Consider the following 13432-nt stretch of genomic DNA (forward strand, 5'->3'; position numbering starts at 1 on the left):
ATGTCACAGCAGTAGACAGCGCAAATATAACGACACGTTGTAATCTTCATACTTCGAAGTGTTACTAAACTCGATGGAAAAGCTAACCAAGCCAAAGTAAGGTGAGCTGACCCAACCTGACCCAAACCAAACCGTAGGGTACTATGCAATGGAAAAGCGCCATTTGATGTATGATATGCACCCTTTAGATATAAAGGTGTACTTTTTGAAATGGTACCGCCTTAGTGACAGCTTTCGTACATTTTTTTAAATATCTTTTATGAAGATACTTTGATAATAACATACAGGTTATGGTTTAAATAAATGAAACTGATTGTTTTGACTAAACCAAATAGAAGTGTTTATCTCATTGTTAATCCAGACAGCTGCTTTGTCAACATCGGACACTTCCTGTGATTTATGACTTAAGCCTTTACAACGAATGGCTGCACTTTGGCTAACCGTCCAGATTTCTCTTTCAAAATAAAAAAGCTTATTTATGAGCAGTGTGTGATCAGCTGTAATGGACAGCAGTAAAACAACAGACACATTTTCATTTACCGGAAACATTTCCAACTGGAACAATCGACAAAGAGCCATACTACTCTTATAAGAAGTCAAGTCACATTAGGAAATAAAGCTTTTAATGGACTGGGCATTAGACACTTTCTTTTAATGAGAACAATATTGAGGTTTTTGACACGCTCATAAATGAAACGCAATGTTCTATTAAGGTGTAATGAAAGAACGGAAGGGGCAGCAAGTAGAGGTGATTAAGATTAATAGTCTCAATCGAAAGGGACTCTAATACATTTTCAAATAGATATATTAGATCATATACAAAGTCTAGATTTGAGATCTTAATTAGGTGTGCCGCGAGAGTATTACAACCTTTAATAACTTTTACAATTAAAACTTGTAAAAATGTACCACTTCAAAAATAATGTATGAAAATGAATCATGTTAAACTCAAAACTATTACGAGATCATATACAACTTCACAGTTGCTTCTCATTTAACTACCTAAAGTTAAAGGTCACGTTCTTCCTGATCCCATTTTTCAAACCTTAGTTAGTGTGTAATGTTGCTGTTAGAGCATAAATAATATCTGTAAAATGATAAAGCTCAAAGTTCACTGCCAAGCTATATATTTTCTTGAACAGAATTCCCCTTTCAAAGCCTACAGTGAACGGCCGGTCTGGACTACAGCCCTCTACTTCCTGCTTTAATGACGTCACTAGAACAGCTTTTTGACTAAACTCCGCCCACAGGAATATGTCAGTCGCCAGCTAAGCTCAAACGGCTCTGAAAAGCTAAGCTGCTATCGAATCACAACACATTAAACAAACTACACAATCAGAACTCGTTACATATTTCTGAAGGAGGGACTTCATAGAACAAGGAAGACATCAGCCTGTTTTAAGGACAGTGAAAACAGTGCTATACAGAAAATTGTGTGAAAAATACCAAAAATTTTTTACAAGTGAAACATGAACACATGTTATATTGCGCACTGTAAACACAATCAAACTTTCCAAAACAAAGGAAGAACGGGACCTTTAAACACATAAATGCAAGTTTGCTCAATTTTTTTCGCTAAGATGTAAGATAACATAAGAGTTAGAGGTTTTCCCTCCATATTTTAATTTTAAATCAGTCAGTAAACCGTATAAGTAAACTATAGGCTACTTACTGCTAATGTGTTTTCTGTCCTCAAGCGAACATTATGAAACTATTTCATTACAAAGCCTAATATCTCTTCAATATTAATAAAGGCTTATTCAACATTCATGTTTATCTTTCCTGAATAATTAAATTGCTTTAGTTTTCAATTCTTGTTCAGCTTGCAAAGTTGCATAATATAATGATACAGTTAATCCAATTGTTTTGTATTAACCATGACCTGTTAAGAGTTAAATTATCTTCATTAGTCTTTAATTTCCTTGTCTTTTTTTACAGTATTAGTGTCGTAAATGAATAGGTGTGCTGATGCAAAACTCAAAGTATATGAGCACAGAGGCTCTAGTTGTCACATTAGCGCAAGTCGAGCTAGTTTATTTGTGAAATTTTGTCACAGACCTTATTTTGACATGAGCTAATTTGATACAGTACACTCTTACAGAAAGGTATAAATAGAGCTAAAATTGGTCAATCACTTTAAGTGCTATTTATCACCTATATTGCACCTGTGTGAAACCATATGGTGTCATAGTCGTGCTATAACACCACTTATGGTTCTACATAGGTGCACCTAAAATGTACCCAGTTTTATACTAAGGCAGTGAACCAATTTTAGTGCTATTTAGCACTTTTTTAGAGTGTAGATTGATTCTTCAAATGAAAATGAAAACAGTACAATCACATTTGCAGGATCTCAAAATAGCATCTTAACATTTACAATGAGGTTCATTTTATTAACATTACATACATCATGAAATAACAATGAACAACAGTTGTTCACAGCATTTATTAGCAACTTAAAGGTATCCTCCGAGTCCAACCCATAGCCTTCGTTTGTTTTGGTCATTTGTCCATTTCCCCAAATAAGACCAACAGATGCGTTTACTAAACTAGCGCCTCTACGAGCAGCATGTGAAACTTAACATATTACGGAATTATATATTGGGGTATAATTTTGCTTTGATGACATGCATTGGGATATGATTTTTAATTCAAACTACCATGATTATTTGTATTTATAACACTATTCAGGCATTTAGGGAAAATAACATATTTATTTATTATATGATTTAAAACACAGCATACAAAACAGTCACAACTTTTGACTTAAAATATTCCAAGTGTACTGAGGTCAAACGATTGATTTATATAAAGAAAAGATGCAAAAGAGATTAAAATCCGCTGTAAATATCAGATCCGGTGTACAATAGTTTAACTCTTTCGGCGCCATTGACGAGATATTTCGTCAATCAAGAGAAAACGCTTCCCTGCCAATGAAGAGTATTTCCGGCTTTCCGCAATACCGCTATTATCCACCAGGTGGCGCAACTTTTTAAACCTGGAAGTATTGCCCTATGGCAAGCGGCTGCATGTACGTGTCTGTTTTAAAGATCGCTCTGAATGGGATCTTTATGAAAAGTCTGTCACAAAAATGGAATTATCTCTGCTTTTTGCTCAAAATGTGGTGTTTTTGCAAAAAAACTACCAATATTCAAAAGCTGATTACAAAAGAACTACTGAAGGTAGGATGAGACGTTTTTTTTGTTTGTTTGTTTAAAAGCAGAGGGTCAGTTCTTTCATTTGGTATAGTTTATATATTTAAAGAAGAACATTTTCTGGAAGGCATTAAAATTATGTAAAATTATGAAAAACACGGAATAAGTCACAATAGCGCTGGCGCTGGCTGGCAACTTAAAAAAAAAAACTCTGGCGGTGAAAGAGTTAAAAACCGCCACCAGAAGAAGTGATGATACGTCATATTTGATACTGAAATAGCATTGGCTCTTACATGTCTAGTGACCAATTGCATCATTACGCTAGTTAAGAATGTGAAACGCCATTGTGACTTATTCCGTGTTTGAATCAGATCTGCAAAAGATGAAAAATGAAATGCGTCTAATCTGACGTGCAAGGCAAAAACATTAACACGTAACCACAGGTTGTGTTAGCTGCTGGCCACTAGAGGGAATTAATCGCTTACACATACCTTGACATCATAATGTGACGCTTGCACCAACAAACTATTAGGTTATTGCTTTTGGAGGACAGTGTCTTTATTGGGCTAGGTTCATTTAAAAACAGTATTGTTCATTGTTAGTTCTGTCAAAACTACAAATATACAATATATACATATTGCAATAACTAATGCTAACAGAACCTTATTGTAAATGTAACCAAACAATAAATACGTCTCAGTTAACTCTTTCCCCGCAATAGTTATCTCGTTAATTAAGAGAAAACGCTTCCCTGCCAATGACGAGTTGACAATCTATATTTCCGCTATTATCCACTAGGTGGCACTCTTACCCAACTTATAAAACACTTAAGCAACCACTGATTCAAAAACAATAAAGACTCTGTGTATGTTTTGATCACCATTCTGAATATGATCGCTAACAAAAATACTTAAGAGAAAAGCAATTATCTCAGCTTTTTCTCAAAATTTTGTATTTTTGAAGAAACCTACCCCACTAAAAAACAACAACAATAACAACAACAACAAAAAATAGAAAAACAAAACAAAATACTTTTGTTGAAATGTAGCTTAAATAAATTGATTGCAACCACTTGCCTTAAAAATTAAGTAAATTGAATGAATCATTTTTTTCAGTGATTTGAGAGGTGATAAAAAAAAACAAATGAAGATAGGATGAAACGCCTTTTTTGCTTGTTTGAGGGTCTGTTCTTTCATTTGATATGATGTATGTTTATATACTTACTGGAAGGCATTAAACTTTTGAGAAAATCATAAAAAAGGCTGCGGCTGGCTGGGTACTTTCATTAAAAATACTGGCAGGGAAAGAGTTAATAAGACTACATCATTCAAATTCATGAGAAGAAATTGGTTCATTCTCATTATATTATGGAGTAAAATACAACACATGTGATTTTAAATCTGTACAATGAATTATTAAGTGAATGACTGTTATAGCTTAATTTACTCTATTACACCTCCTTATTGATACCCTTATTCACACACAGCTGAAAACTCCAGTTATTTCGTTTCTCATCAACACCGAGAAGAAACAATAAAGAAACAATTCTGCCAGAGGTGTACACAGAGAATGAAAATTAATGTGCATTATATTTTAAAACTGTGGGAGGGAGAAACAATGTTTGATTTTTCTCATCTTATGGGTAACAGGAGGTACAGCAGGCCCGTCTGATTTATGATGCCATTGTTAAAAGTCATATCAATTTGAAATCCTACTTGACTCCATTTAATGAGTGCTGCATTGTATAGCTCTGTGTGTGCGCGTATCGGCAACATCATTAAATAGATTCTTTCAAGCGATACAACTGCTGACATTTCCTATTGTGATAATAAACCAAAACAAAAGAGCCCGTAGAAACAAGCAGCAACCGCAGAGGATGGAAAAGCCCTCACACGGGTGGCTTACCGCATCTGTAAACACCAGCAAAGCTGAGCTCATTAAACATACAGCTAAGTGTCTGATCGCTATTGTCACAGGTAAAAAACACTAAGAACCAATCAGTTGTTTTGTTCAGGTTAGTTTTGTGATGCGACCCACTCAGAATAGGGCCGCGGTCAGAGTCACATGGGTTTTGGGAACGCCACTGGAGTCTGGCAAGAGGCAATGAACTGGCATGGCTAAAAGTCACAACCCCACGACATGAAGCCCAGTGGTGGGGAAAACAGGAACGGGTCTCTGTTTCAGTCTTTTGGTCTGATTCCAGGCAAGGTGAAGATGGAGGAATGTCAACACAGACACAAGGACAGCAAGAGTGACAGGGCAGCTCCAAGGACAGTCATCGCATTGATGGGCTGTGCGAGGGGATGTCCACGTCCAGTTGACGGGGGCTCACAACACTGATCTGCAGATGAGATGGAGAGGGGGAGTGGAAGGAAAAGGGAAACACATACAGTAGGTGTGTGGAGCCAGCAAAGGGTGCAGGATTAGGGCTGTAATGGTTACACAAAAGACAGACAATGTTCCCTCTAAACGGTGCTATTGCATCCTCCTGTGCAAAAGGATTAAACTGATCTGCTTAAAATATGAAAGAGAATCCTGATTTTATTTTTACATTTTAAATTTCCCAAATGAGGGTGAATCTTATGAACATCATTTTAAAGGGACACTCCACTTTTTTTGTTGAAAATATGATCATTTTCCAACTCCCCCAGAGCTAAACACTTGAGTGCTCGAAAATAATCCCCTGCTATTGAAAGTTACCAAGGGGATTATTTTCAGGCAGTGCGTAATATCATTGCGCCTTCTGGAGCCATGTTACGACAGCAAAGTCCTTGATTATTATGCCAGAATGAGAGTATAGTTCCTAGACATATATGCCTAGAAAATCACAACTTTTAATTTTCTGTCGGTCTTAGTACACGATGTAACTACAGAAGAGTCAAGTTTTAAATAGAAAAATATTGAAACTCTTCGGTTATTTTTTAGCTCAATGCTAATGGTCTAATCAGATTCAATGGATTGACCCGGAGATTAGCTGAATGGATTCCAAAAATGTAAAAATCAAATGTTTAACTCTAGGGGAGCTGGAAAATTAGCATATTTTCAAAAAAATGGTGTGTCGCTTTAAATGAAGTCCATTTAAATATGACCCTGGGTGTGAAATCCAGGCGCAAGTTTTAATCTAATTATGAGATTAGGAACATCAAAGTTTCATTTTAATCATTGATATCACATTGATTTTAATCTTTGGCATGGTCTCAGTCAATATTAAAGATATTAACTCTTTCCCCGCCAGCGTTTTTAAAAAAAGTTGCCAACCAACACAGCATTTTTCATGATTTTCACAAAAGTTTAATGCCTTCCAGAAAATGTTCTTCCTTAAATATATAAACAAACAATATATCAGATGAATGAACAGCCCCTTTGCTTTCAAACAAAAAAAAAACGTTTATCCTACCTTCATTAGTTCTCTTGTAATCACCTCTCAAACATTGGTAGGTTTTTTCAAAAACACCCAATTTTGAGCAAAAAGCTGAGATAATTCCATTTTTGAGAAGGACTTTTGATAGAGATCAGATGCAGAGCGATCTTTAAAACATACTTTCTCTTTCACGTGAGGCGCTACTTCCGGGTTGTATAAGTTGCGGAAGTGCGCCACCTGGTGGATAATAGCGGTATTGCGGAAAGATGGAAAATCTCGTCATTGGCGGGATACCGTTTTCTCTTAATTGACGAGGTATCTCGTCAATGGCGGTGAAAGAGTTAAGAGAAAAATGCTTTCCTGCCAATGACGAGTACCTCCGGCAATCCGTAATACCACTATTATCCACCAGGTGGTCAATCCACAACCTATAAAACCCAGAAGTATCGCCCTAGGGCAAACAGTTCTATCTCCGTATATGTTTCGATCACCACTTTGAATCCGATCTCTATTTGAGAGGTGATGAAAAGAGAACAGATGAAGGCAGGATGAAAATTTTTTTGTATGTTTGTTTGCTTGAAAGCAAAGGGTCTGTTCTTTCATTTGATATATTATATGTTTCTATATTTAAACATGGGCTCAGAATACAGCAGTTAGCTTGCCAAGTGTTTTGTGATTGAATAACTTCCTAGCGCGTGTTGTCCAGAAATGTCACGCACCATTTTTGGAAGTTGTTTTTGCTCAGACTGACTAATCAGTTTAAAACTTCAGATGAATTCACATCACGTGAAGGCTTGGGACCAACAGATAATCGATAGGTCAAAGCGTGATCTTTTCAGGTGGAGGAATAGTGCAACCACGTCAGAATTCAGGATGTGTAAATAAAAAACAACACTTTAGCGCGTAATATCCATAGACTCATGTTTACCATTTTGGGGGCCCTAAGCAAAGTCCAAGAACCGGGGTCCAAGAATCAAGGCCTAAAACTAAAAACTTAATTTAAAAACAAACACTTGAATAAAAACTACAGTAAATGACAGAAACCAGCTTCGGAAAAAGATATTTGAAGAGTAATTCAATTGTTTAGTTGGTCTCAAATCCCATTGAATAACATGGGGGAGGCGGGGTTTATGAACTATTAGGGCTGGGTAAAAATATCGATTCATCAATGCATTGCAATTATTTGTTCCTCAATTTAATATCGATTCATCAAATCCTATGAATCGATTCAGCCTACCGGCCAGTGGCGGCGCTGTAGGTGGGCAACACTGTAGCGCCCGCTCCCCGAGGTAATTTGATCCAGCCCTTTATGTAGTCTGTGAAAAAGACATCTCTAGAATAAATAAATGTTGAATTAAAATAAATGTAGTTGGACAACGGGCCCTACAGTTACGAGTTGATGAGCGTGCATCTGTTACAGCATGAGATGCAGAGCGCGAGTCACGTGACTGGCGCGAGCAGCTGTGTCACGTGTTTATATTTGCGCTTTGGTCCAACGCGAGCCGCTCGCGCCCGCATATCAAGACGCGATGACTGACAGTGGTGAGACCACGGACTCTATGTTTTAACTTGTATTTCCATCTTACAAAACCGCCTTTTCCGACAGTTGTTGTTTGATATGTCGGCTCGATGATGACTTGCTTATCCACAATGACATTAGATGTCTTAATAAAGGAAACGCATTGAAATGATTAGTAACAATTAATCACCCATCGCGCCCAACACCTGCACCACTGAACGCGTATCTACTGACAAACATACATCTGATTTTACTGCTCTAGCGAAATCTAAAATTATAATTTATCTTATTAGAAGCTAGACTAATGTTTGCCAGTTATTAATGGCTGTTGCAGTTTAAATAGGGGTAGTGAAATAATTAGCTTTGACAAAAACAGCATAAAACAATGTTATGTTACATATTGTAAACTTTTTTGTTATGTGTACTAAAGTGAGTAAGTTAAATTCTCAATGAGTGTGATATGGCTCTTATTTACCCCTTTCAATGTAAATTAAAGCATCTTACAGTGCACTTATGTTGTTATGCAGTTTTAAAATACAACATATGAACATGTCTGGATGTAGAAAAAGCCTACTTGGACATCTTACAATGCACTCATTTTGTTGTATGCAGTTTGAAAATACATGTTTGTAGAAAAAGCCTATTGTACAATGCACTGATTTTGTTGTTATGCAGTTTAAATATAGGAAAATGTAGTCATAATCACTGATATATCTTCGGCCCCTTATATGAGATGCTTTTCATGAACTGGCCCCATGACAAACTAACTGAATAGCCCTGCTCTAGTGAGAGCGTTCAGTGTTGAACAAAACACGCTTTACCAAAACACGCTTTACCAAAACAGCAAGATGGCAAACAGCAGCTGCAAAAGCTTAAATTAAAATATAGGCTACTCGGGTACTTAATTACTTGTGTATCTACTTATTATTGAATCGATATTGAAGCAAACAAATCAATATCGAATTGAATTGAATCGAATTGAATCGAAGCCTCAAGAATCGGAATCAAATCGAATTGTAAAATTCCTAACAATACCCAGCCCTATGAACTATACTAGGAACAGTCACTGGAGGCGATCGAGGCGTTTTGACTTCACTTTTCAGGGCTTGTGCGGCACGCTTGGTAAAATTTTGCATGCTGAAAAATTGAGAACCATCTTTCAGGACAGAAAGTACAATGCTGTGCAAATCCAGCACTATGCTCGCTTAGGTTGACGAAGTTGTCCTCCATAAAATGCACTGAACAAAGACTTTGTTGTGCTTATAATGTTCAGGAACCCAATTAAAAATAAATTGTAACTATTGTTCCCTAAATCTGACCTTCATAAAAAGCCATACAAAAGACATCTGCAACCAGCGTGAAAATAACAGCATCTCAACGCAATGGCAACAACACTCACTGACTCGCCCATTTCTTATGTGCATATTCTAAGTTTTTTTTAATTAAATTAAAGACATTATGATATCACAATGTAAGGAAGAAAGAGCAGTAGCGCTTTTTCAGCTGTTTGTGTAGTCCTTAAAAGGTTATTTCTTTTTAAGACAATCTCCCTTCACATTGAACTTTGAGCATGAGACCTTGCATACTTTTATGCTTAAAGGTGGGGTGCATGATCTCTGAAAGCCAATGTTGATATTTCAAATAACCTAAACAAACACGCCCCTACCCAAATAGAATCTGGACCTTCTTTTGACAGACCCGCCCCACACATACGCAACCCAGGCAACGATCGGCAACGATGTCGGTAAGTAGACACCCCCTTTACTGCTGATTGGCTACAAATGTGTTGTGGTACTCGGCCCGACTCTCTTTTTAAAAGTGTTTTTCAAAAATCATGCACCCCGCGTTTAAACCTCATCATTACACATTAGGTAAACTTAACAAGAGAAATTGCATAATATTATTTTTAAATACTGTATATACTTCTACTATAGATACACTATATATGTCTATCATGGTGGCTGATAGAAATAAATTTTTGCCCAATAGTAATAGGTTTTGCTTAATGTAAGCCACAAAGATTATAGGGAACATTGACAGCAAAATCAAATGAATGGAAGACAGTTTATTTACAATGACGCAGCAGTGCATGAAGAGAAATGATGAGTGCAGAAGTGACAATGAGATAAACATATTATTTTGGTGGAGGTCAGTAAATAAGCAGGAGTAAATTAGAGAATAATGTTGTTGCGTGATAGAATGAAACAATTATAAGAACCGAGCAAGCAGTCCAAACCAGTATCAGTGTAAAGTATGTTTGTTGTTATTGAAAAGATTGGGGGCATTTATATAGGCACGCAGAAAAGGAAGTTAAGTGACAGTTCATTGCAAAACAAAAAGCCCAGCGATTTCATTGTGGCCCAGAATGCATTGCATAATTCATTAGGAGGGAATTGGTGAGCAGGATTGTTTAGAGTGAAACAACGAAGACGAAGCACAATAGAATTATAAATAAGAGCGTGGGCCGGTGGGAGAGAAGAGAGAGAGACAGAGTGTGTGAGAGAGAGAGAGAAAGATAAAGAAGAAGGAGGTGGTACATCCGATTAACAGTGTAAATCCAAGCCATCCTATAATGCTACACAAATGTCATGCACATTCAAATGTACACCTATGAATTAAATGACACGTCTTCTGGTGACATTTCGCACATAATTGGACAGGTCTGGACATAATTTAAATATCAGCTGTCAAAATCATGGCTTTTTTGGCATATACTTTTTCGCCCATCAACTGGCAAGATCAGAGAAAAAATCATATTTACTGAAACGGACCAAAGAGCATGAAGCAATAATCATAAAATGTGAAGTTTTGTCATGAATGAAGTCTATCTGTTTCAAAATCTAGTGGGCTTTTTTGGCTCCAAGACAAAACTCCATGCACAGAATGCACTGCGCTGAAATCCATTCAAAAATAGTGGCAAAAAATGTGAATTTTTTTGATTAAATACTTAAATTTTTAAAAGCATGTAAGGCTGTAAATGAAGAGTTTGGTTCCAAAACGCAATAAATCCATTTTGACAAATTTCGGTTAAAACGTGTTTTTTATTCCAAGAAAGTGACAAGATGAAAACGACTATTTTCTGTTTAAAACAATCACATACAGTAGCATCTGTAGGTTATAAAAACATAAATAATCAAATCCATAACTTGATTTTTAAAGATTTATTATAAAAACGAATTATTTTTTCCACAAAATGCAATAAATCCATGAAAGTTTTTTATTTAAAAAATGCTATAAATCTATTAAATCAATGTATAAATGTGCATTCATCTTTACCATTTTATATTTATTCAGTTGACTAGTGGTATACAATGATTAAAAAATAAACATTAATGTCATTAATCAAAACACTTACTTTGTTATATTAAGAACACTGTCATGCTGCGGTTATACTTGACGTCGTCTCTTTACATTTTCACAGCGATCAGCTGTAAAATGTTTTGGTCCTGCTCGATTTTCATTGACTTTTGACTAAAATAATGTAAAGTTTTCATAAGATCCTCTGGGGTCAATGTTTTACTGTAGCATGAGAAACTTGATGCTGTCGGGAGAACAAGCACCTGAGTGCCTCTCGCGGAAATTATTAGATGTTGATGGCTTACGTTTCTTTTCCGTCACAAAAACCATCACAGGTTTAGCAATGCCATTAAAGTATAATTTTGTTTTGTTTGTTGATCACGAAGTACAAAGTAGATGAGGAAAACTAGGACTCCGTGTACTCAGCGCGCCGCCATTGTTTGTTTACATTGCGTGACTGGTGGGCTGTAATTTTTAGGAATGGATTTATTGCGTTCTGTAAAAAAGAAGGAGTGGCGTTTATCGCATTTTGGGAAAAAAGGGAGAAAAGATGACAGAATAATACGGCGGATATTGGATTTTGCGTAAAATTAAGAATTTACTTTTAACTACTGATCTGATATAATACTGATTTTGGGAGTAACTCATTTTTTCAAAAATGGCGTTTATCGCGTTTTGGAACTAAACTCTTCAAATACACTTTCATTTTTACTCTGTTTAGGTGAAAATTAATAAGCAACTTTCTAAACTATGTTTATATTGTATTTGGCACAGGTTTTTCAAACATATCGACAAAAATAAGTAAACCACCAATCATTTCAGATAATTACAACAAAAGTCCTTCATCAGAGAGAAAGCACTATTGTCTTATCAATGCATTTCACAGTGTATCAAATTGCGCCCACATTTAAATCAATTCTCCCATCAGGTGGAAAAGTCTTTCAAGACAAGTCCTTACACAACATCCCAACGATATTAATTGGAACAGAAGCTAAGAGGAACAGACAAACTTGCTTGTCCATCCAGTGTTGCGATGGATTAAGTGGCCGTAATTTGAGTGTTATTTTAAACCAATAACAAAGGCATATTCTAACTGGGTTTTGGCTTGAAAATGAAAGCTGTCTCCGTCCTGGGATCCCATCCACAAACAGAGGTAATGAGAGTAGACATGCAATCGACCAACCTCTTAAAAATGTGATCCTTCTCGTTCTCCATTTAAAAAGCATCAGAAATAAAGTGGTTCTGTATTACTGATGGGAAACGCAAAGCACTTGTGTGGATCTGTGCTGCTTGTTTCTCCTGTTTGGTTGATACTCTCCGTCACCTTTCTCAGCAATCTACTTTTATATCAGCGCCCGGCAAACTATCCTTGATGTAGCTAATGTCAGGTCCATTTAAAGTCAAAACCCAGCCTCTTAGGTGTTGCAGAATATTTTGGATTTCTCCAGTGCCCCAGATTGTCTCTTGGGAAGTCGCGAGTCCAAATGTATTTCTTTAAAAAGCCACTTCTAAAAGCATGTTTTTAAAGAATGTTTAGTCGCCCAAATGGTTCAAAGAAAAATAAACCAACCCAGCATTTTGGGTTGAAACAACCCAGTAAGGGGTAAATTACAACCCTGCGGGCTGGGCTCAACTTTTTTTGACCCAATGTTGGGTCAACCCCCTCCTTTTATATCCCCATTAAAGGGACACTCCACTTTAAAAAAATCTATATGCTCATTTTCCAGCTCTCCTAGAGTTAAACGTTTGATTTTTACTGTTTTGGAATTCATTCAGCCGATTTCCGGGTCTGGTGCTACCACTTTTAGCATAGCTTAGCATAATCCATTGAATCTGATTCGACCATTAGCATCGCACTAAAAAATAACCAAAGACTTGACTCTTCTGTAGTTACATCGTGTACTAAGACCAACAGAAAATTAAAAGTTGTGATTTTCTAGGCCGATATGGCTAGGAACTATACTATCATTCTGGTGTAATAATCAAGGAGTTTGCTGCTGTAACATGGCTGCAGGAGGCGCAATGATATTACTCAGTGCCCGAAAATAGTCCCCTGCTATTGAAAGATACTAAGGGGATTATTTTCGGCTGCGGTGTAAT

The 13432-nt window shown here is 36.5% G+C and overlaps 1 protein-coding gene across 4 annotated transcripts in view; it reads right to left on the reverse strand.

Moving 5' to 3' along the window:
• The window catches only part of ncam2 (neural cell adhesion molecule 2), a 269337-nt gene that overhangs the window by 13430 nt on the left and 242475 nt on the right, over positions 1–13432 (reverse strand). Inside the window, exon 16 of one of the 4 annotated variants that reach the window (XM_055214611.2) lies at positions 3342–5496. The exons of the other annotated variants lie outside the window; for them this stretch is intronic. Within the exon in view, the coding sequence (XP_055070586.1) occupies positions 5381–5496 (116 nt within the window). The 3' untranslated portion in view covers positions 3342–5380. Of the gene's footprint in view, positions 1–3341; positions 5497–13432 lie in introns of those variants that run through there. 4 annotated transcript variants of the gene reach the window in all.

The sequence above is a fragment of the Misgurnus anguillicaudatus genome, chromosome 17 (assembly GCF_027580225.2).
Source record: "Misgurnus anguillicaudatus chromosome 17, ASM2758022v2, whole genome shotgun sequence".
In the NCBI taxonomy this organism is placed as follows: Eukaryota; Metazoa; Chordata; class Actinopteri; order Cypriniformes; family Cobitidae; genus Misgurnus; species Misgurnus anguillicaudatus.